This window comes from Erpetoichthys calabaricus, chromosome 2 (assembly GCF_900747795.2).
Source record: "Erpetoichthys calabaricus chromosome 2, fErpCal1.3, whole genome shotgun sequence".
Lineage (NCBI taxonomy): Eukaryota > Metazoa > Chordata > Cladistia > Polypteriformes > Polypteridae > Erpetoichthys > Erpetoichthys calabaricus.
In genome coordinates, this window is record NC_041395.2 from 180,470,147 (window position 1) to 180,494,210 (window position 24,064).

A 24,064-nucleotide genomic window follows, 5' to 3' on the forward strand; every position below is an offset into this window, starting at 1 on the left:
ATTTACTTATATAATAACAGCTTATGATAGTTTTGTAATAGTGGGTGATTTTACTAGTACTGAAACAGTTCTACTGAAATTAGTAAATGATCTGCGAATTAATGCAGATGCAGATAAAATTTGCATGTTAGATGTTAGATCATGATATTCTTATAAACCACCTTAGCCAGTAGGTAGGGCTTCCGGGTACTGCCTTAGTCTGGTTGAAATCATATATAACTGGAAGGAAATTTTTTGTTGATTATGCATCAAAAATACATGATATTCTAAATGGTGTACCACAGAGAGAAATTTTGGGACCATTATTATTTTCAATCTACATGCTTCTGTTAGGACCAGATAATTTCAAAATATAATGTAAATTAACATATTTATGCTGATGACACACAGCTCTATTTATCCATTGCACCTGATGATCCAGAGGCTCTAAACCCTTTAATCCAGTGCCTTACTAGTATAACGGAATGGATGAATATGAATGTTTTTAAATTAAAGAAGGAAAAAACAGAATTGTTAGTTATTGGCAGCAATAAACAAAGTGAGAATCTTAGAAACAAAATTAATCACTTGGCCCTGAGAATCAAACCAGAGGTTAAGAATTTAGGCATTATTCTTACCTCTAACCTTAACTTCAGATCGCATATTAATAATACTACCAAGACTCTTTCTTCCATCTAAGGAACATTGCAAGAGTGTGATCTCTTATAACATTTAAAGATACTGAAAAATTAATAAATGCGTTTGTATTTAGCTGACTGGATTACTGCCATGCTCTCCTATCAGGACTACCTAAAAAGGACATACAGTGCATCCGGAAAGTATTCATAGCGCATCACTTTTTCCACATTTTGTTATGTTACAGCCTTATTCCAAAATGGATTAAATTCATTTTTTTCCTCAGAATTCTACACACAACACCCCATAATGACAACGTGAAAAAAGTTTACTTGAGGTTTTTGCACATTTATTAAAAATAAAAAAAACTGAGAAATCACAGACAACACTGATGAAGGAAAATTGAACCACCAGCAGCTCCCTTGGACTAAAGTCTTCACACATTATACACTTCACGTCATTATTAGAATAACATGGAAAAAGTTTCTGCTATAGGTATGTGTTCAGCATTTCTTGCATTTCTTTTCATCCTGCACTTACCTGGATCTTTATAGACACGGAACACACATGAAATGCATGTACTCCAAATAATGATATAATGTATTATTTGCCCTATACAACTCCAGGAACCTCACACGCAGATAAGGAGCCTTGGCTTGAGCTGGGAGAGTTGAGCTCTGTCAAGGCCGGGAATGGGACAGGAGGCTGCTTGCTGCTTGTGCTGATCGAGGCATTTACAAAACAAAAGACGCTGATGGAGATGTGTGAAGGGATTTAATGTGGGCCGGGATTACGAGTTTTTTCGTAGGCTTCAGGAATTCAAGTGTTAGTACATACTACATTAGAAAGTGACAAAACCGCACCCATTACTACTGAGCTGTGACAGAGTAGATATTCAGTAGCCATGTTGGAACTGAAAATTTTAGTTCAAGGAGCACAAGTATTCAGCTACAGTAAAGCTGAATACATAATGGTTTATAAGGCAGCATTTAATATGTCTATAGACACTAAGCTGCACTGAAACCTACCATGATTTGATTGAGAGACATTCATTGATAAATGGTTAGCTCTTCATGTAAAAGAACATTACCTTTGCTTTATGTATGTACACCTTTTACTATTCACTAAGTATACCTTTTACTATTCCCTATCTTGACCACATAAAAATGTAAAAAAAAAAGAAATTCCTTTATACAATTATTGAATGCTATTTCAGTTATTGTTGTACGTCTAAGTTGGGACACCCCAGTCAAATAATATGTTTTACTGATTCTCGAGATGAAAATAATCTAAGCTAACTTGAACTTAGTACAAACTGGTACTCAATATATTTCTCTTTGTTTTAATTCATACATATTGTTTGTTCAATTTATCAGACTGAAAAAATAAAATATGACACTATTCCTTGTACAATCCATATCATCTTTGATAAGGCACCAAATAATGTGGCCACTTACTAATTACGGAGTACTTTGGTGTGCTGGCAGGGACAATGAGAATGTTTATATGATGCATTGTTTGTGCTACTTTTTGTATTATTTTGCCTGTATTACTGACTTATTAATCTAGAATATGCTTCTCATTATACTTTAATTAAAATCTGGCCTTGAGCAGTTCATTAAGGCAGTTGCAGGGTACTTAAAAGAGTTCAGAATTTGCAAGGAGAATGGTTTGCTGCTGTCCAAGTGAGCTGAAGAGGAGACAATTAAAGTGGGAAATGTGTCCTAGTCTGGCAGCTGAATTAGTAAGGTCTGGTACGAAAGAGTGTAATTGAATGTTTAATTCAAGATGCTTAATTAAATTGGCAAGGAAGCAAAGTGTTAGAGCCAACAAACAAGTAATCTTTCCTTTATGTAGCACCTTTTATACTGACGTCCACCCCTGTGTTCTTTACAAGTGCATATCTATAGCATAATTGTGTCCATATATTTTTTAGAGCTGGAAGCAGAAGACATGTAGCAGGCTGACCCAGTGTTTAGTGCTAATGTTTCAAAAGGGCAGAAAGCTAGGTTTGAATCCAGGTGTCCTTGCAATATACTAGTGTCCTGTCAAGGGACTGATTTCTGCTTTATAAATGAATCTTTCAGGGAAAGACTCCCATCTATTTGCAGCCCTGAAACCTGAATTAGGCAGGTTTAGCAAGAAGATGGCTAGACATAAATTTAACAGGCTGGTTGACAGATTTTCTCACGGTCAGATTGGAATACAGTTGCCTGCACTAAACCAGCAAACTTAGATGGCAACACTGCCTTACATCACTATTATTATTGGTGTCTGCTTTGATAGTGCTTTCACTTACTATATTCCTGATGGCCTGACAATAAATACTTAATCATTCTTTGCAAAATATGTGCTTGTTTGTCAGGAAGAGGGTTTGGTGTACTACTGAGCTGCACTTTCGTTTTTCATTAATCCATCAGCTTAATCTGTTCATATGGAAATTTACTTAAATTTCTATTATTTAACATTTTGCTTAAATGCTTGCCTCCTAATGTAATGGTTTCAAGCATTAACTTCTTCTCCAGTTCTCGCCAGCAGGGCATATTTATTTTTCACACACTAAAATGACATAATATTCCAAATTAAAAAAGAAAATATCCTTACTCATTTACAACTTGCACATACCGGCACATAAATGCTTTATAAAATGCATCCCAAGTGTGAAGATAAAAGTACTATGCAATTATAGTCATGAATGGTAGTATTTAGTGAGAAAAAGAAGCAATATACTTTAGCACTTTTTCTGTTAGAAAACATTCCTTAAGCTAGAAAACATTCCTTAAGTTGTAGGGCTGACAATGCAGGAATGGATGAAAGAAGTAAAGACCGTAAAATATTTGCTAAGTAATTATCATGTAGAATTACACAGCTCTGTTTTAGAGTTACCACTGCATGGTTTCTATTTTGTTGCACTTTATATTTGCATTTGTTTTAGAGTAATGTGATAAATAACTTCAAGAATTCACTTTTATTGAATATTTTAAGTGTTTATGTGACTCAAGGGTGAGAGCATAATGTTCAAAGACTGTATGGGAACAAGTCACCTGCTAGCAGAAGTATCCTAGCTTAATTACCAAACCTCCAGTAGTGCTGTTTGGGAAACCAGCTTGTCCATGTAACGCGTAACACATATGCTTAGGATTTTAGTTTGCTCTGGTACGTTTACATCGACATCATCATTATTATTACTGTTATTGCTAATGAAGACTGTACTTTTGGGCACAGGACCTAGGAAAATATTTTAGATCTTTATGAGTAGCTATTGATATCTGAATCTACAATGCACCATTAATACCATCCTTCATATGTATAGCTGTTTGGAAAGGGGACGAGTGTCCTCTGGCAAAAATGGGTACAATGACTGTTACGTATAGAGTTATATCATTTCAACATGCAGTAACTAACCAGCCATGAGCAATACCTTTATAAGACCACAACATATATTTACATGATGTCGCTATATGGCACCAAAGGTAACTCACTGATTGAGAATGCAATGTCTATTAGGACAAAACATGCATACAGTGTTTGATAAGACAAATCTCTGTATGTGGGGGGCGGAGACCCTTAAACATTTTAACATTTTGTGATGAAAAAGGAAATAGTGGAAGGCGAACACCTTTCAAAACACACTAACTGCCCGTCACCAAACTTAAATGTGATGTATTTTAAAAACCACCATGTTTTGCAGATTTTTGTTTTTGCATTAATTATTTATATACTGATAATTTGAAGTCAACCATATAAATGTTTATTTTTTAATAGAAGCACAGGCAGGTTAAATGACCCAATTAATATCATACACTGACTAAACTTACTACTTTGTGTTTTAAAGGTCAACGTTCTACGATTTAAAAAATATACAATGTTGTTAATCAATTGAATACAATAAGCCCCATAGTTAAAATGACTAATTTAGGGAACGAGCCATTAGAAGCTGAAGAGAAATTAGATGTGAAGCTGGGATATAAGTTTGGGATATTGGAAAGAGCAGTGGTTTTATATTCTGGTCAATTGGGCTTTCCACCTAATCAGTAATTTAAAAATTGACTGTACTAATATAATTATTCTCAGATTTATATTTTTAACTCCACTGTTACCACACTTAGCGCTGTATGTTTATATTCTTTCTTTTGATTAGGTGTAGGTTAGATTTAGGTTTCATCCCCACTCACAATAAACATTTTTAAGGTTTTCCCACAATGTTATGATCTCTTATTGCAGGACACATCAATGTGCAAACACACAAGGCTCTGCTTAGGAAAGTTCAGCACAATAACCCCCCCACCCATCACCATGTTGTATGATAACTACTACAGTACATTAGTTCAGACTCTTTATTTTACCTTCAAGTTGCACCCCAGACTCTTTAAGATGGGGTCTACTCTTTAAATGCAATTATATTTACTCACCCCCTACAACTTCTTCCTGTGCAACAGTAGCTGAAAGAGATTGAAACAAAGCAAGCTCATGTTACATATGTATAAAAGACAGGGTAATTATCTGGATGAACAAAGCTTAACAAACTTTAACAATGCAGAATGCAGGTAAGTGAAAGTGTGTGTGTGCATGTGAAATCAGTGTGTCTGTGTGTGAAAAGAAGCCCAGTTGGTTCTGCTCTGCTCAAATGATGTTTGATGGTCTGACAAAGCAGTGCACAAACCGTGATGCCTGGTCTTGGTAAAAAGGCTTGCCGACCCTGGACAAAGTGAACAGAAGGACAAAAGGAGCTTTTTTTTTAAATATTTTTCAGAAAGAAAAAAGGCATAATAATGTAAAAGACACAGGCCTGGAATAAGCCAAGAGAACAAATAGAAGAGCAGAAAAGATGTAGACAAGCTGAGCACCTGCGTGACCATCAGGAAGACCGTGTCCTGCCACAGATAAAATTGCAGCTTGCCGTGAGAAGGTTTCACACGCACAATGATTCAGCACCCCCTGTGGCTCACGCATTGTCAGGCTGGCACCCCACAGAGCCAGAGATTAGTCTGTGTGTCCGATAATGCCAGACCTGTCGTTGTGACTGACTGCCCAAAAGGCCAAGGGATTAGTCCTGCTCTGGTGCAATCAGAATGTCAAAGACGTGGAGAACTTGAGCTGCTGCCTGCAGTGCCAGATGTTAAGAAATGACTATGCACTAGCAGCAGCACATCACCTAGAGCAACATTTGGAAGGGAATCAGGTTTCCACCAAAATGCTGCCACCTATGGTCCAAGTATAATGCTAGAATGAGAAGTGAGCATCAGACCATGTGAGAAGATGAGCAGGGTATGTGGACATACAAAAAAGTATAACATTTCTCATCCAGATGAACACATGTTATTATAAACAAAGTGTGCCTGCCTTCAGGCTGGCATTCTGAAGGAAAACAAGAGCAACTTGTGCACAAATTACTCACTTTTACAGCAGACTGTCACGCGCAGTCTCAGGCAGGGGTTAAGGCCCTCACTGTCCTCACTTGGCAGGGCTGTAACAAAATACACAAGCAACCTCATTAGTGACAGATCAATAATTGCAGCCCTGCAGGATCACTAATTGACCAATAGCTTGTGGTTATGCAGGGTCAGTGACTCATCAATAGCTGCAACTCTGCAGTTTGTCGATTGATTAATTGCTGTGGTTATGCAGGGTCAGTCATTGATCAATAGGTGCAACTCTGCAGGGTCACTGGTTATGGGCACAAGGGAGTACCATGGCTCACAGACGAGGTCTTTCACAGAAACTGACAGCTACATTATACAGTGCAAGAACCTTATGATCTGCATGTGCATGCTGTGTGAGTATAGTAGACTTGGCCACACACACATAGCCTCTTTTTTGCTTACAACAGGTGGACATATACTCCTTTAATGTGCTAGAAGACAGCCTACCATGGGCATGCTGAAAAACACACAAGCCCTGAACCATAATTTTAACAGCACACCCAAAGCAAAAGAGGTTATCAAACACATTAAAGAAACTTACATATTTATAAGAATAGCTAATAAACATAAGGGGGTTGTTAGGTCTCTCATTTATTATCTTACCTTAATTAAGGATGAAAACATTCACATGCACACAGAGAGAGTCAGCCTTTATACACTGATATAAGGAAGTATGTCTCTGTGAGTGACAGAGGCAGTAATTTATGTAAAGACACAGTTTCTTCTTCTTTTTTTTCTGAACATAAGGGCCACAGGACTTATTGTAACTCCCCAAATGGGGATTAAAGAGCAGCCAATCAGCCCTCTAAAAAAGGGCAGCATTTGCTCAGGCTCACCAAATTGAGCATCTTTTTTAACTGCTGTATTAAAAACATAAATTACACACTTCATGTGTTGGTTCTTATTAAAAACCAGTAGCTTAGCAACAACAATATCAAAGTATTTTCTGAAGTGCCCAAAACATATACATGAAATTTGAAAAGATAAAAAAATATTGGTTCCCATACTAACTTAAGGAAACTGCCTTGTGGGTGTGTTACAGACTAAACTTTAATGTCCCGTTGGTAGGATTTAAGTGAATGAGGCCATACAGCTCACCTCTCCCAAATAACAGGGCAGACCATCCAAATACAAGGCTGGAGAAACTCGGAGAAGGAAGATGACATTCTAAAATTAAGCTGCCAGCCTCCAGATAAACAGTATGAGAATAACTCTACTATGCTGTCTTACTGGCCCAAGCCACACAGAAGATTTGAGAGGAGGTGGGGGAAATGCTTAGATAGAAGACAGAGACTTAAAAGTTTATAAAGAGTCCATATATGAAACAGTATGTCCATGGCATGTAAAGAGGCAGTGAAAGCATCTGGTTTTCCTGGTTTCATATCCAGACTTCTGAGACCCCAGGGATTCCACACATGAAGACAAAGAAACTACTCTAGGAATAGTTTAGCCACCGTAATTACTATCACATCTGGAGTTGCACAGAGTTGAGAGGTCTCCTCAATTTCTGTCCACACAGGAGACACTACAGGGATAGACAGGAAACCCTGCTCTAGAATTATGAAAACAGACACTAAAGGGGAAGAGCAAAGGCAACATAAACAAGGAGGCATAATTCAGCAACGAAGGGTAAGTTATACTGCAAGGAACTACAGAAGCAGGATTGTATGGTCTATGACCCAAGAAGTTGAACGTCATGGCTCAATGTGGCAGGATTAGTCCTTATGATTAGTTCAGCATCTGTCACTTAATCAGCATGTGCTCTACTCATAAAAATGTGTTAATAACTGTACTTCCCATATAATAGTTTTAGGCTAGTGTTCACCAGGAAAAGTAGTATGTACAGTATAATAAGATTTTTTTTTTTTTTGTTTTTGTAAAATGTATGTAACTCTGAACCTCTGTAATGGGAAATGCTCTGTAAAAAATAAATTTAACTAAGCTATAGGTTCACAGCTCAAGAGCCCGATGTCCACTCCTGTCCTGGGCACCGCATATTTGATTTTTTTGTCTTCCACTATGTCTATATACGTTATCCTCCAGTTTTCCTTCTAGATCCTGAAAACATGCCTGTTATGTTAACCACTAACTCAACATTTTCCCAATGTTAATGTGTACAGTGTATATAAATAAGCCTAAAAGTGCAACGATTTTGTGCAATGATTTTATGTGATGTTTTTATGCAATGTTTTTTGTCACACTTTGTCTGGCTTATTTTAAAACCTACATATATGTGTTTGGTATTATTCTTTTCAGAATTTATCAAACTTTAATGAGATGTTGTCAGATATTCAGATTCTTATTTCGTTTTTTAATTATAAATTAAAAAATATCAAGAACTCACATCTCACGAGACGAGACTTTGTGCCAAGAGATTTAACCACGCCTGGGGCCGGAAATAAAAGACAAAGATTAGGACAGCTGCTGTACAGGCTTTTAAATGTCTGAAGTGCCGCACGAGACGCAGATCATGTGGCACGGCAGCACCAAGCCAGCAGCTGAATTTGTTCCCCATTGTATCACCATTTAAGAGGGGGTTTCGGAGGAGCGATCGTGTATCCTTGGGGTGCGTTCCGCCCCTCTCCTCACAACGTGAGCGGCAAAGATGCAAAGTGGCTGGTGCGTAGCGCAGGCCGGGGAGGGTTGGCGAGCGACGCGATCAGGGGGCGAACCCCCTAGTATATATATATATATATATATATATATATATATATATATATATATATATATATAAGGAAACCCTAAAAATAAATGTAGCTACATACAGGGTTGATTTCCTGGTTTGAGCCCAGTACTGCTGGGACAGACACTGGTTCCCTATGATTTGGACAATTATGTTGTTAGAAAATGAACAGATGGATAACTTGTAAAATATCTTGAGGTGTTAATTTCTGTGTATTGGATGACACAGCAGATAATGCTGAGCAGGTTTTAGAAATGTTAACAGGGTATAAGAAAACAGAATACAAAATATTGGGAGGTAGGTAGTTATATAGAATAGGGGTTACAGATAAAAGGGGTGGGAGACAGCTGCTGTTGAGTCAGTAAATGTACAGAACAAAATACAGTTTATGGATATGTAATTATTGAGAGAATATACCAACTCTAATGTAGACAGTAGACGAGTGAGGCTATCCTGGTACTGCAAACAAAACAGATACGTTCTGTATTGATGTTTTGTCTCAAAATGACTAAGGCCAGCAAGTTTTAGATTATCACCCCATTAGAAAGTGAGTGCTTCTTCAGTTAGCTGTCTATACAAAGAGGGGGTCTTGCTTTGCAACGCCACTTTGCTTGCCCCTTCTAAGCCCCCAAGCAATAGGTTCCTGCCTGGAAGATGAGAGAACTTGAGTTTTCAACACTTCAACAGGCAGTGTTGTTCTGCTGGGCTTCTTGCATGGCCGTGGAGACGCTATGCTACATTGAATCTGAATAGTGTGGTGGTGAGGTGGGGGTTGGGGGGGGTTAGTCTGACAGCTCGCAAGCGGCTCATGCAGATGTAGATGGAGATTTGGTTGAGAGATCTTTGAAAACCTCTTGTTAAATTTAGTCAACTAGCCGTGAAAGACACCAGCGCAGTGCTCATTACTGTGGACAGCTGTGCCGATGCAATCGCTGATTTGCTCTCCTCCTTCTCCCAGGCACTCACTTGGATCTCCATGGAAGAAAAACCTCGGCCCACTTTATCTGAGGCCCCGTTCCACCATTGTAGTCAGGTCAAAACCCAGAGGAAGTCAGTGAGCCCTGGTGAGGCATCTTTCCCAGCAGCTTTTTCTCTGCATATTGGAAGCAGCTATCACCAGCATGAAGGAGGGTGTTCAGCCCACGCAGATAGACAGTAAGACTGACCCTGTGTTGACAGCACTTGAGAAATTTATGTGAGCACTATCCATCCGATTCTTACCATTTACAAGTTTTTAGTTACAAACTGTGTCAGAAGAAAGTACAAACTGTGGTAGTTTAATGCTGGTGGGGGAGGATGCAATTTACTGATCACTACTGAAGAGTCCATGCTGGCATCCATTAAGGCAGAGTGGCGTGGCACATATTGTTTTCTATACTGCTGTACTGCATGGTGCCCTATGGAAATGCCACACAAAACTATCAATTATTAAGCAATAACAATGAAAAGTCAAATGAAAAAACATTTAATGCATTTCCAAAACCACTCCATTTGTTTCAGAGTGGCATGGGCATGCCCTTCAGAATTGAGAGCAAGGTAGGAACCAAACTGATGCAGCAGTTGTCTGTTACAGCACACACCAAAGCATACAGCTATACCAGTCCATCACAGGGTGCACACAAGCACAAAATCACATCTCACTCATTTGGTTTCAAATAAGAATCTTGTCTGGAATATAGATGAAAGCCAGAATACACTCAGAAACATGGACATGGGGGGAACATGCAACCCAAGAGGGCTATAAACCCAGCAATTGATTCTGGTTCCCTGGAAAAGGTATGCTAGCCACTGGAACAGAACAGAAAAAGGTACTGTGTTAACGCTAAAACAAAATAAAAAAAAACAGCAAAAGCATCATCCATATACTTTTGATCTCATGTGGTACAAGTTGTTAGCTAAATAATTTGAAAAAGCCAAGATATATACAATATATGCACAAATTCGCTTCCACTCTACCTGCAAAGGTATCTGGCAAATGGTTGTCTGCAAAGGAGCATAGGCAAGACTGGATAGTGCATGTTCTAAGGCTGTTGCTTTGACTGGAAGACTAAAGTATACAGAATCTTCTGCAGTGCTAATTTCATGCATGAGTTATTTAAATCTTGGGAACAATGTTGTAAAAGTATGTACTAGTAAGATGTTTACACAGGCAAAGGTTAATATTCTTACCATATGATTAAATAAATCCATTCATTCATTTTCTGAGCTGCTTACTCCATCAGAAGGTACTGAGAAGCTAAAGATTATGATGGCAGCATTGTTTGCAAAGAAAGAACACCTGCCCATTTCAAGGCACATTCATTAATACAGAAACATTTTGGAGTTGCCAGTCAACCTAACCTGTATGTCTTTGAGAAGTGGGAGGATAACTAGAAACCCTGAAGAAGAAGAAAAAAAGCACAAATAACTTACAAACTTCACAAAGATAGTGAACAGGCAAGAATTGACTATCTATAGTGCTATCTATTTCAGCATAAAATAGAGTACAGGTTACAGCCCCCTTTGACCGTAAAACTGAATTGAGGGGGTTTAGTAAATGGCTGGATGGATGAAACTAGTCACATTTAAAATTTAAATGCACACTACAATATTTCCAACCTCATTTAACTGGCTTGAAGAATATCCAAAAGTAGGAGAAAAATCTTCAAAATTCAGCCCCTTGAAGTGTCCTCAGCTAAACCTTTATCTATTACAGGGAAGACAACAGAGATGCACACTTCAAGATGGATCTCTCTTCCTCAGGGTTTCTTGTAAGTAGGGGCATAAATATATCTTAAGAGCAAACGAAACAAATATATACAGTGTCTTTCAAAATCACTTTGATAATTGGAAAGTTTTCAGGTTTTGCCTGTAAGGATGATATTATATACAGCACAGAGAGCACCAGCTTAGGACCATACAAATAAGTTTTCCCATGATCTCATTTGGTCCCAAAATACTTTATGACATTTTCACTTGGTCACAAGCTGTCAATTAAGGTGTGGGGGCTTTGGAAATGTTTTATTGGGGTCATGAAAAATGTTCTGGCATCCTTTCCATTTTGTAGTGTTTCTGAGTTTATTTTTTTCTTATTCTATTAATATTTTTTAAATGTGCTACATAAAAAAAGTTTTGAGCTTTTTCATTGAAACCTGAGCATTTTTTCAAGCAGCTGAATTTATAAATGCAAGGTCTTATTTGCAGCACCTAAACGTTTTATTTCTATTGAACTTATACAACTTGTAATTCATCATTGTGTAGATTTTTGATACATACATCCCACAACTCATCAAAGCACAAGCTTGTCTGCACTGACAGGAAAGATGAACAGGTGGAAGTAGAGCTGAGCAGGATGCATTGATTTCAAGAGAAGAATAAACTGGACAAGTAGGTAGCTCACGAAAGGATTCCTGGTCTCCAAGGTCATTCATTACTTGCAAAGTGTATGTGGCAATCCCATTTGTGAATTCATCTACTGTATTCCATATGCATATTAGAAAACATCAGTTTTGTGCCTGCCTTACAGGATAATGTGTAACTGCTACTGAAATGTACTGTAAACGTATTGTCACTCACTTGATGCTATGTCATACTCTACGACTTATCTCAAAAACTCGTCTATTTTCCCAAGTCTCTCCATTATAGCTTCCCATTCATTCCTTTTTTAACCCATTTAATTGACATCAAGATTGCAGTGTCCTAACACTATGTTGGAAGCATTGGGTGTTTTGCAAGAAGCAAGAGCATGTAGTACCAGTCCAACAAACAGTATGGAACATTTAACACATATGTCCACACACTCACTTACTTGGGGTCAGTTGTGGGTTTCCAATTAATCTAAATTGCACATACAGTGGAACCTCGGTTCACGACCATAATTCGTTCCAAAACTCTGGTCGTAAACCGATTTGGTCGTGAACCGAAGCAATTTCCCCCATAGGATTGTATGTAAATACAATTAATCCGTTCCAGATCATACGAACTATATGTAAATATATATATTTTTTTAAGTTTTTAAGCACAAATATAGTTCATTAAACCATAGAATGCACAGCGTAATAGTAAACTAAATGTAAAAACATTGAATAACACTGAGAAAACCTTGAACAACAGAGAAAACTAACACTGCAATAGGTCACGCTATAGTGCTACCAGCCGCTGGCTAAAAACACTTTTTTTTTAATGAGTTTTAAGCACAGGGAAAAAAATGAACATTTGAAAAAATCCGTAATTTAATAAACCACCAAGAAAAGTAACATTGCAACAATGCACGCTACGAACCGATCACTGTAAACAGAAGTGAAAACAAAATCAAGCCAAGTGCATTCTTTAACTGCCTTCCTACCTTATGCATCCAGCTCTCTCTCTCGTGCTGCCTGTGAGTTCGTCTCTCTCTTTCTTGCGCTGCCTGTGAGTGCGTCTCTCTCTCTCTCTCGCGCTGCCTGTGTGTGTGCGTCTCTCTCTCGCACTGCCTGTATGTCTGCGTCTCTCACTCGCGCTGCCTGTGTATCTGCGTCTCTCTCTCTTGCTCGCTGCACAAGAAATTCACAGGGAGAGACTGAACATGTACAAACCGAAAGGGAAACTGGCTTGTTCGTATACCAAGTGTGTGGTCATGAACCGAGGCAAAAGTTTGGCGAACTTTTTGGTCTTAAACCGATTTGTACGTGTACCGAGACGTTCGTGAACCGAGGTTCCAATGTACTTACCGATACGTTCGTGAACTGAGGTTCCACTGTATCTGAAATGTATTTTGGAAAACAAAACAGTGGAACCTCGGGACACTGCCAATGATTTCCGCACGTGTTCAGTCTCTCCCTGTACATTGTTCTCGGTCAGACGTGCGTGCATTCGCTGTGAACTCTTTGTGCTCTATTTCCTGTGCTTTTGCATTCATTTTGCAATTAACCATGGCCTCTAAGCAAGTGAAGAGTGGTAGTGTTGGTGAGAAGAAAGGTTCGAAGAAAACTGAAATCGAATTAAAGAAAGAAATTATTGAAAAGTATGAGCATGGCGTTCGTGTTACTGATCTTGCCGCAGAGTACAAGAAGTCAAAATCATAGATTTTGACTATTCTAAAGTAGAAAAAGGCCATTAAAGCAACTGATGTTGCAAAGGGAGTTACAGTGTTAACCAAGCAGAGGCCTCAAGTGCTGGAAGAGGTGGAAAAACTGTTGCTAGTGTGGTTGAACGAGAAGCAACTTGCAGGGGATAGCGTTTTAGTATAGTTCATTGCATCAACCTCATCGATAAAGCCTGGGAAGACATCACAAGCCGGACCTTGAACTCAGCCTGGAAGAAACTTTGGCCTGAATGCGTTCCTGAACAGGATTTAGAAAGATTTGATCCTCCTGTTGTGGATGAGATTGTGTCCATGGGCAAGAGCATGGGTCTTGAAGTGGACAATGAGGACATCAAGGAGCTGGTCCTGGAGGAGGAACTCGCTGAACTCCAGCAGGAGCAGCATAAGATGATCACCGAGGAGCAGTCCTCAGGGGACGAAGAGGGAAGGGCAGTTATAAAAAGTGATGCAATAAAAGCCGTCATGGAAAAATGGAAAGAGTGTCAGGATTTTTTCGAGAAGAACCACCCTGACAAAGCGGTTGCGAACAGAGTGATAAACATGATGAATGACCATGTCGTCTCACATTTCCGAAAAATTTTAATGCATAGGAAAAGGCAAGTCACATTTGACCGCTATTTCGCAAAGTCTGATCCTACAGCTAAACAGTTAAAAACACCAGTAACTCAAGAAATCACAAGAGAGAAAACACCTGAAGGAGAACATCCCTCCATTGCGCACAGGGACTTTCCCTCAAAACTTTAACCTCCTCCCCACCCAGCTTCCTCCTCACTTCTTTCATGCCAGAACTCGACTCATGCAAGGTTAGTTTTCTTGGTTGTTTATGGTTAGTTTTTGTATAAATTAAGGATTTTTCAATTTTTCATTTTTTTCCCTGTGCTTAAAGTTCATTAAAAAAAAGTGTTTACAGCGAGCAGTTCGTAAGGCTGTAGCGTGAACTCTTGCAATGTTAGTTTTCTCTGTTCAAGGTTTTCTCTGTGTTATTCAATGTTTTTACATTTAGTTTACTATTACAATGTGCATTCTGTGGTATAATTAACTATTTTTGTGCTTAAAAATCTTTTAAAAAATATATTTACATACTGTTCGTACGGTCTGGAATGGATTAATTGTATTTACATACAATCCTATGGGGGAAATTAGTTTGGGTCACGACCAAATCGGGTTGCGACCAGAGCTTTGGAACGAATTATGGTTGTGACCCGAGGTTTCACTGTACTAGGACAAAAAAGACACACGAAGAACATGAACCAAAGACATGGTTCAGCAGCGAGACTTCAGAGCTAACCACTGCAGAATATTTCCATCCATTTATGGAATGCATACATTGGGTAAGTTTTGTTCATTAAGGTGAAACTAGTATTTGAAAAAAAAAAAGAATGTGACAATCTGTACAGGCAACTGTCATTTGTGTTAAAAGCTACCAGACATGAAGGGGCACTTAATTTCTGAACTGCATTCCCCATTCCTACACATGGTCCTGAATATTCTAATATTGTGGTACTTTTAAGTTTCTTTAACATTTTGTCTTTCAATGCATATAAATATCAAAGTATTTTATATGAAAATGGAGGAAGTGGTTCTTTTTTTTTAGTTTTGTGCTGAATGTTGCCTCTGTGATTGCATGTTTTTTCTCTTAATACTTTGATTTTCCTACCAAATATGGTAGGATATCAGGTTGACTGGCAACTCTAAATTGGTCCAGTGTAGGTGAGTATATGTGTGACTGGGCTCTGCAACATGATGGTGGTGAATCCTAGCTTGGTTCCTATCTTGATTCTAGTGCAGCTGAGATAAGCTACAGCCCTCTGCAGCCCTGAATTCTTTCCTTATATTTATGTATCGATAGTGTTATGGGGTAAACCACGATCTTAGTTGCTAAAGTAGAGAAAACAGAAAAGAGTGTGTTTAAGTGTATGCTTTGAAAACTTACATCTATGTATTTTAAACAATGTAGTATTTTACCAAATTTTCACACCAAGCATTCTATAATGCTCCCAGAATAGATGAAAAAGCATGGCATAACCATACCGTACATACAGAAGCACTGTTGGAAGGCTGGAAATACTGACAAAACTGCGCAGGACAAAAGCATGCTGACAAATGCTTGGAGATAAAATGCACACTGTGACAAATGCTTGCAGCTAGTAAGCTGCTTTTCTAGCTCTGACAATCACTGTGGAGAAAAGTACAAGAATTTAATTTACAAAACAAATATAAAAATTATGAAAGGTTCATCTGCATGTACTGCAAAAATTATTTTAAAATTTTGTGCCATATGCCATACCTTCCCTTGGTAATAGATTGAATTTATTTATTTGTTCCCAAGGAGAAAATTATGCCTTCTACAGAAGCTCTTGTGGCAAGTGGCTGGGGGCGGTACCCAGCTGGGACGCCCAGAAAGACCAGGGGCCTCATGTATAACATCGTGCGTAAAACTCACACTATAACATGACATAAGCATAAAAGCGGGAATGTGCGTACGCACAGAAAAATCCAGATGCAGGAATCTGTATGTACGCAAACTTCCACTTTCTTCCGCAACATAAATCCTGGTCTGTGTGAAAAGTAACGCACGGGCGCGTGCCTGCTGTCCCGCCCCAACTCCTCCCAGAATTATGCCTCTTTAAATATGCAAATCAATATAAATAGCCCTTAAGCTCAGTCTTCTGTGAAAAGACAATGGGAAAAGCACGGGGGAAAACATAAGAATTTCAGCTAATACCAAGTGGAGGCAAAGAAAAACGTACTATTTGTTGGTTTAAACAGTGGTATAATCAACAAAAGGAAGTTGATCAAGTGACAGAGTGTCAGAGAAACTGGAAAGCTCAAGTTCACAAAGTCGCACAGTGCCCAAATAAAAAAGAAGTCACATATCAAAGTCGCCGTGAAAAGGCGAGTCGTAGCCCACCGTCTGAGTGTCATATGAAAGCTTATTAGGGTACAGACAAAAAAAATAGGCACACAGTGGGAAAAAAGCACGAAATGTCAACTTTAATCTCGAAATTTCCACTTTAGTCACGTAGTTTATTTTGCCATTAAAGTAGAACATCATAAACTTCATCTTAAAATCGTTTAATTTACTAGTTTCTCAAATCCCATTGTAACTAAAGCAGCACGTTAAATGCTTTGTTCTGTATTTGATTTGATAATGAGATGTATACGGGGTATCTTTTTCATGATGATAAGAATGAAAGCATGTTATTAAACATGGAAACACGGTGGCACAGTGCTTGTTCATATCTCACGCAAGAAGCTTGCTGCGCCATGCGCAACCTTCAATGAAATAATTTATCGCAGCAGTACTGTCTCTTTCAAACATACTAACCTCCAATTCTTGTCCTTACTTTTCTTTCTCCAAATACCCAATCGCCACACAATCAGCTCTGTAATAGACGTTAAGCCATCTGTAAGCTTAGAACGACGATCCTTCAAAACGTTTAAGTAACATTGAAAAACCTTCGTAGTACGTGTTTAATTATTCTATCTATCTATCCTACAAGTGTCGTGCCAGCACCAGCAAGAATAAAGCACGAGGTATAGAATAATCAGTGAACTAGCCAGCGCTGCAGCACCGTGTCCTCACATGTTTGATTAATAACAATATAGATTATTTAAATTAAGTTAAAGTTTTATCTGTATAATATAATCAACATATTTTGCTGCATTTCATCTTAAAAATTATACCGTTATCATATGTAAATACGCACTTTATAAAGTGGTGCAGGTTGTGCAATATTATAACTGTAGTGGAAGTTTACAGTGAGGTGATTGTACTTATAAGTACACACAGTTCTACAAGGAGCACTTGATGTACTGATTGAGTGCGTTTGAAGTTCTTGGGATGAAACTGTTTCTGAACCGCGAGGTCCGTACAGGAAAGGCTCTGAAGCGTTTTGCCATGGCTGAGGCAGCGTGTGCTTGATGCTGTATACCGATAATTCTCTTTCCAATCAGCTGCTACTGTGATTCCAAACTCAGATACAGTGATATAAATAATCCGAGTGGTGCAGTGAGAGTAATATGGAATATGATGATCCGCTGTGGCAACCCTTAACGGGAGCAGCTGAAAGAAGAAAAAGAAGGTGCAGTGAGAGTAACAACGCTAAAGCAGTTATGGTATTTGGAATACTATGGCTATTCCCTGGACCATTATATTGCTACAGGTTAATTACAATCAGATGCATTACACTAATAAACAATATACAGTTAGTTTCAGTGTATTTATAAAGCCGCGTCAGGAATGTGGATCTAAGAAAGAAAGGGTAACCACACAGGAACAGTAGCTCTGCTTTGACGCTGGGTGCCGCCAGTCTGCAGAACCGAGCGGAGAACTTGCGTACGCCAGGGTATGAGGTACCGTGGAAATGTGAGTGGCTTTATGCCAAGTTTAGGTTTTATACATCGCGATTTGAGCGTGGAAACATTCGTATGCAACATTTCTGTGCGTATGCACCGTTTATACATGAGGCCCCAGAAGAGGGAATACGCCTCCTCCGGACCACGAGGGGGTAGCCACCCTGGTTGGTATGGGGGCCCACGGGAACAAAGCATGGAAGCTCAACCCTATAGGGGCCCGTGGTCACCGCCAGGGGGAGCCCAGATGCCTAAAGAGCCCTGGACGTCAGCACTTCCACCACACCCGGAGGTGCTGGCGGAAGGAATACCAGGGACACCCGGAGTGCTTCCGGGTGCTCAGCCAGCACTTCTGCCACACCAGGAAGTGCCGGCGGAAGTTCATTGGGAGGCACCTGGAGCACGTTCGGGTGAGCATAAAAGGGGCTGCCTCCCTCCATTCGAAAGCTGGAGTCGGGTGGAAGAGGACGAAGCTCGGAGGAGAGGAGCAGAGGCTTTGAAGGAAGGCTGGATATGGAAAAGACCTGGACTGAGGGTGCGTGGTGCAGGGGCACCAGGTTGTGCGTGGACAATGTAAATAGTGTAAATAGAAATAAACATGTGTTGGTGCTTGAACCATCTGTGTCTGGTCAAACAGAATTTTCCAAATAACGAATACTTTTTTGTGAGCCCGGACAACATCATGTTTTTCAACCAAAAATGGCAAAAAGATAATAATGCGATACAAGAAATACTTAATGCTGCACCTACACTTTTCACTGAGTCTCAGGAATCCTGCAACAGGCTCTTTCTTGTTAGACCAAAATTTCTAGTCCCGGGCAGTTTCACGAGAGTGTCGGCACAACATCATACTAATAGCTGAATTCTGAGTCAGTGCTCCACTGAGCATCCATGTGAGTAATTCTGTCAATTGCGAATACTGTACTGTTTTGTATTCATACCTGTATTTCTATGAAAAAAAGTTGCATCTAACGTCTCATTTGCAAATAAAATAAAATACAGGTTCTTTATTACTGTATAGAGAGCTCCCATCTTCAGATTAGATGAAGACCAGCGGCTCGAAATCACCACTGCGGCAGACCAGGAGACTGTGAGGAACAGCAGGTCAAAGCCCGGTGTTAAATGTTCTAACATCACGTGACAAGCATGTTTACACTGTAAGCATGATCCTGCAGAGGACAACCAATTACTTTGCCCTTGGTTAACTGTTTACCAGATGTAGCAGAGCAGCTATATATATAGCTGGATGACGTCGGTACCTGAGGCAAAGTCTCTGACATTATGCCACAGGGGCTGGTTCACTTATTTGACAGGGTGTAGATCGGAGTACGGTATACATTCTTAGTTCTGAATCCCAATCTGATACTGTATTACATATCTATGAGCTGCTTCTTGCAACTGGCCGACCAACCACAAGCGTTACTTGGTATGTAACCACCTATATATATATATATATATATATATACTCTGAACCCGGCCACACCACAGCAAACAAACACAGTCTCCTCAGGAAAAAGAGCATGCTCTGCCCTTTCTTATACAGTATACTTCCTCTGTGTTACAAGACCAGTCCAACCTGTCACTGTTGTGGACACCCAAGTAGCTATAGGAATGCACCATCTCTATATCCACTCACTAAAGAGTGACTGGACACAGAGGCTCTATGTTGCAGAGAAAGTCAAAAACCAGTTCCTTTGTTTTGCTGATATTCAGTTATAGACAGTTCTTTCTGCATGTGATGGTCCAGGTGTCTCAATGCACCCTGTTGAGTCTGGGAGCCTCTTGAACAAGTACCATCAATAGTAATGAAGTGAGAATGAAGACACATACTTATAGCAATGAATAGGTGCAAATATAACAAGTGCTTTAATTAAAACCAATCCAAAATCAAACAGTGTTCAAATTAAAGTGCAGTGTAACAATATTCTTATTATTGTAAGCAATAAATAAATAATCCATAAAATTGGTGAAATCTATGGAGGTTACAATAGCCCAACTAAATAATCCATAAAATGAAGTTAAAAATCCACAGACAGTCCTTTTCCTTTTAAACACAAGCCCCAATGCTTCCTTCTAAAACCTGGTATTGCCTCCACTTATCCTGCATAACAGGCTGCTTCTACTCCCCAACATAGTTAAATAGGAGCGCCCCTTCTTCAGCATCAGAATCCTCTGCTTGTGGCTCAATCACGACCACCTTTCTGCAAGCGACATGAACTAGATTTACATTTATTGTCGGAGGTATACTGAGTGAAGAGAAATGGAGACAGGACTGTTCTTTGTGTTCCTCCGGTGTTGCTCACAAACGTATCTGAGACATAGTCCATTAGTCTAATGAACTGCAGTTTGCCCGGCAGATTGTTCATTATCCAGGACACCATTTTGAGAAATCAAAACACATAATCCTCACAGTGTTTCTAGCTTTGTCCAGGTGCAAATAAACCTTTTAATAATAATAATTTCTCCATTACATATAAGGATGGTAGAAGGCATCTGTCAGCATATGAGCCGCACTGCAGCATGGAGCAGGGAGGTGGATCTACACAGAATTTGCTGTAAGACCTACTGACGGCGTTTATTAATGTTGTAAAGATAACTAAATATCTTTTAAATATGACTTATAACTGCTACAAACGACAACTCTGTATTGTCATCTAAGTTTAAAAGCAGAATTACCTCATATTACTGTGGACCTAAATAAACATCTATGGACAAGAAACAATAAAGCTGCTAATTAGTTTTGCACAAACACTGTCTTCAATCAGTGCTGTTTTTTAATTTTCTCACTATTCTCCTTGATGATATTTACAGGTGGGTTTCACTGTCTTGGTTTTGGGCTATTTTGCTGATATGAACGAGCAAATTTTTCGTGCATTTATTATGGCTTTTCTCTCTATGTGGCACTGTATCATTGTTAAAAATTCTTGGATGTTTAAGCATATGCTTAATGTATTGTGCTTGCCCATGGTTAATTTTAGTTTAAATTATGTGTTTTGTGATTTAAGGTACAGTAATACTGCTTCACATTCATTTTAGTCACAAGTCTGAAGCATTTTTTCTGTAAAATAAGTAGTAAAGTATCATGCATTTTTGCCAATATTTCTATTAACAGACATTTTCAGTAAATGTTCCGATTTGCATAGAAAATCAGTTTATGAATCTGGCAGAAACAAAACTTAGGACTGGCTGCACTGCAAAATTCGTGATCACATACAGGCAGCCAATGGTGTTGGCTCTTTTGTCATGTGTACAGAGTACAATGAACTTCTTATAACCTTGACCAATACATGCCCATTTCCAGCAATATGAATCTCACTGCACAGGTTATGTAAAATATAGCAACACAGAATACAATAGGTTAAAATTACCCCCCAGCCCAGTCCTAGTTCCGGGGTTTATGACTCTTAATATAGAACACAGATAAATATAATGTCAGTTTATACATTAAGTCTCTTATGAATTGTATTTACAATACATACAAATGGAGAGAAATCACAAAAAAATCTAAATACAAATGTAATTGTACAGTCCAGTTTAAAGTACCACATTATGTGCAGTCCCTTGCAAAATATCTGAAGGAAGTTCTGCTTGGTATCAACTGTTGCAGTAGGAAATGATAGATAGATAGATAGATAGAATGACTAAAAAAATTATAGAGAAAGAAAACACTTTTGACTAGGCAGTCAAAGTCACAATGACACATTATGAAGCCCTATTGTGTTAGTATAAAGGTGAACCAGTAGCATTTCTTGTCACACTTCTGCTGAGTAATTTCTTGGCTAAATGCACTCAGTGTCGGAGAGAAGATTTGCATCATTGTTCATAATAGCACTCAGTTTTGTTTAAATTCTCTCGTTTGCTACTTCGTCCAAGGTGTCAAGTGCATCCCATAATCGAGCCTTCCCTTTTAATTAGTTTGTTACATTAATTAAGTTGGGCATATCTTTTTTGGACAGCACTCCACTCCATTGGGATGTTAAGCAAGGCCCTTAACTGCAATTGCTCCGTCCTGGGTATGACGTGAATCTGCATCTATTCCCTTACAGGGAAAACACGGGGGTTGGTGGCAGGACTGGCACTCCAGCCACTGTAAAAAAAAAAAAAACCTTACACTGTTCCAGTGTGGTGCTGAGGTGTCACCAGCTGCACCCAGTCCAGGAGGTCCCTCATGTGATGAGTGCAACAACACACTATCTGCGCATGTTTCCAACCTCTCTTTCTCTCTCTCTTGATCTGAATGGGGCAGTATGACAAATAATGTTGTATCTAATCTAATCTAATCTAATCCACAAACTCTTCAAATGCTGCAGGCACGTTATCACATAGTATTAGACTTAAGGCTAGTAACACTTAAATATGCAGGGATACCTTTTCTTCATTTTAGTAAACATCCACTATATTAAATTCCTGTACTTTTCTCCACAGTGTCTGTCTGAGAAAGAGCAACACCTGCTAGCTGCATGCATCCTTCAATACGCATATTTTTCCATGTGCATTTAAAACTACTGTGTTTGAGCCACACATTTAGTTGGCACTCATTTGACCTAGGTGCTTTTATAATTCAGGAATATTTATGGTATCCCACACTAAATAGCATTACATTACAGTATGTCATTTCTCATCACATACTTTATGTATTGTTTGGCTAAGTATATAAGTACACTACAAAGAAACAAAACACATAATTATCCATTATGAAAAGTAGAACATTAAGTGAAAAAGATTTAATGATCTGTGCCAGAAACGGTCACCATTCTCCATTCACCAAAATGGAGTTCCTTATTTCTGACTTTAACAATGGGAAAGTTTTGAGAAATGTCAACAAGTAAAGTTAAAGAAGGCAGAGCAACACACAATCATCACATTCTCTCTGTTTTAAGTACATATCTGCGTGTTTTAAAAAGATTATCCTGAGTGAACCCAGTTCAGAAATGGTCTTTCTTTAAGTTTAATTAAGACTGTTCGGTGCTGTTATTTTGTTTGGTCAAATTCTACAATACTTACAAAAATAGTAGTAGTCTTGGCCTGGAATAAACTCCATTCCTAGTGTGAAAGGGGTATATAGTTGGATCCTTTCAGAAAAGCGGACTGGTCCATAGGGGGCATGAGGATTGTTGCATATCCAACGTTTTAAGGCCCCAGAAGTTTTAAAACAACCTTTATACTCCTCATCCTTCACCAGAAAGAGGGAGAAAGATTCAGTATCTTCTATAGGCACATCACTGGGATAATGCGGACAGTAGATGTCCAAAAAGTCATTGATCTCCAACTGAACAGCATAGTCATCCTTGAAGAGCCTGCAGAAAGTTAAATTATAAGCATCATTATAAGAAGCCAACACAAAACCTCTGACAATGCTAAAGTGAAAAACTTCTGATTTCAAAACCATAATGTGAAATTTGTACTAAATCAATACCACTCTGTACTCATTAAAATACTTGGACAGTATAATTGTACACCTTTCAGTACAATGAAATGAACTGTATTTGTCCTTGGTCCTACTTGTGCAGAAACATAAAAAAAATACAGCAATAATATAGTTTGAGCATGGGAAAGGCGCTATATAAATAAAATGTATTATTATTATTATTATTACATGGTACAACGGCAAAGCACTGCAGACAGGGATTTGAAAACAAAGCAATAGTAATAAATAACAATAAATAATGCAAATGTATTGAATTAAATTAAATTCATTATTGAATATTTACCAAAAACACAAGGTAAGAACAGGAAAATTCAAGCAAAGTAGCTATCAAATGGTCAGTAAAAAGAAATTCACTACACACTATATGGTGCATATCCATATGCAGACATGCAAGGAAGGCTGCAAAAACTGGTAAACATATTAATGTAAATGGACACAAATACATCTATAAGAAAAAATGCAAAAAAGAAGAACCTAAAGGAAAAGGAGAATGTGCA

At 38.7% G+C, this 24,064-nt stretch overlaps 1 protein-coding gene across 2 annotated transcripts in view; it reads right to left on the reverse strand.

Annotated features, from left to right (window-relative positions):
- The window catches only part of si:dkey-246i14.3 (ephrin A4), a 93,814-nt gene that overhangs the window by 37,072 nt on the left and 32,678 nt on the right, over positions 1-24,064 (reverse strand). For both annotated transcript variants that reach the window (XM_028794857.2, XM_028794856.2), the window contains exons 2-4: positions 23,144-23,436; positions 6,014-6,082; positions 5,028-5,057 (exon numbers count right to left, since the gene is read on the reverse strand). In XM_028794857.2, the coding sequence (XP_028650690.1) occupies positions 5,028-5,057; positions 6,014-6,082; positions 23,144-23,436 (392 nt within the window). The remainder of the gene's footprint in view (positions 1-5,027; positions 5,058-6,013; positions 6,083-23,143; positions 23,437-24,064) is intronic.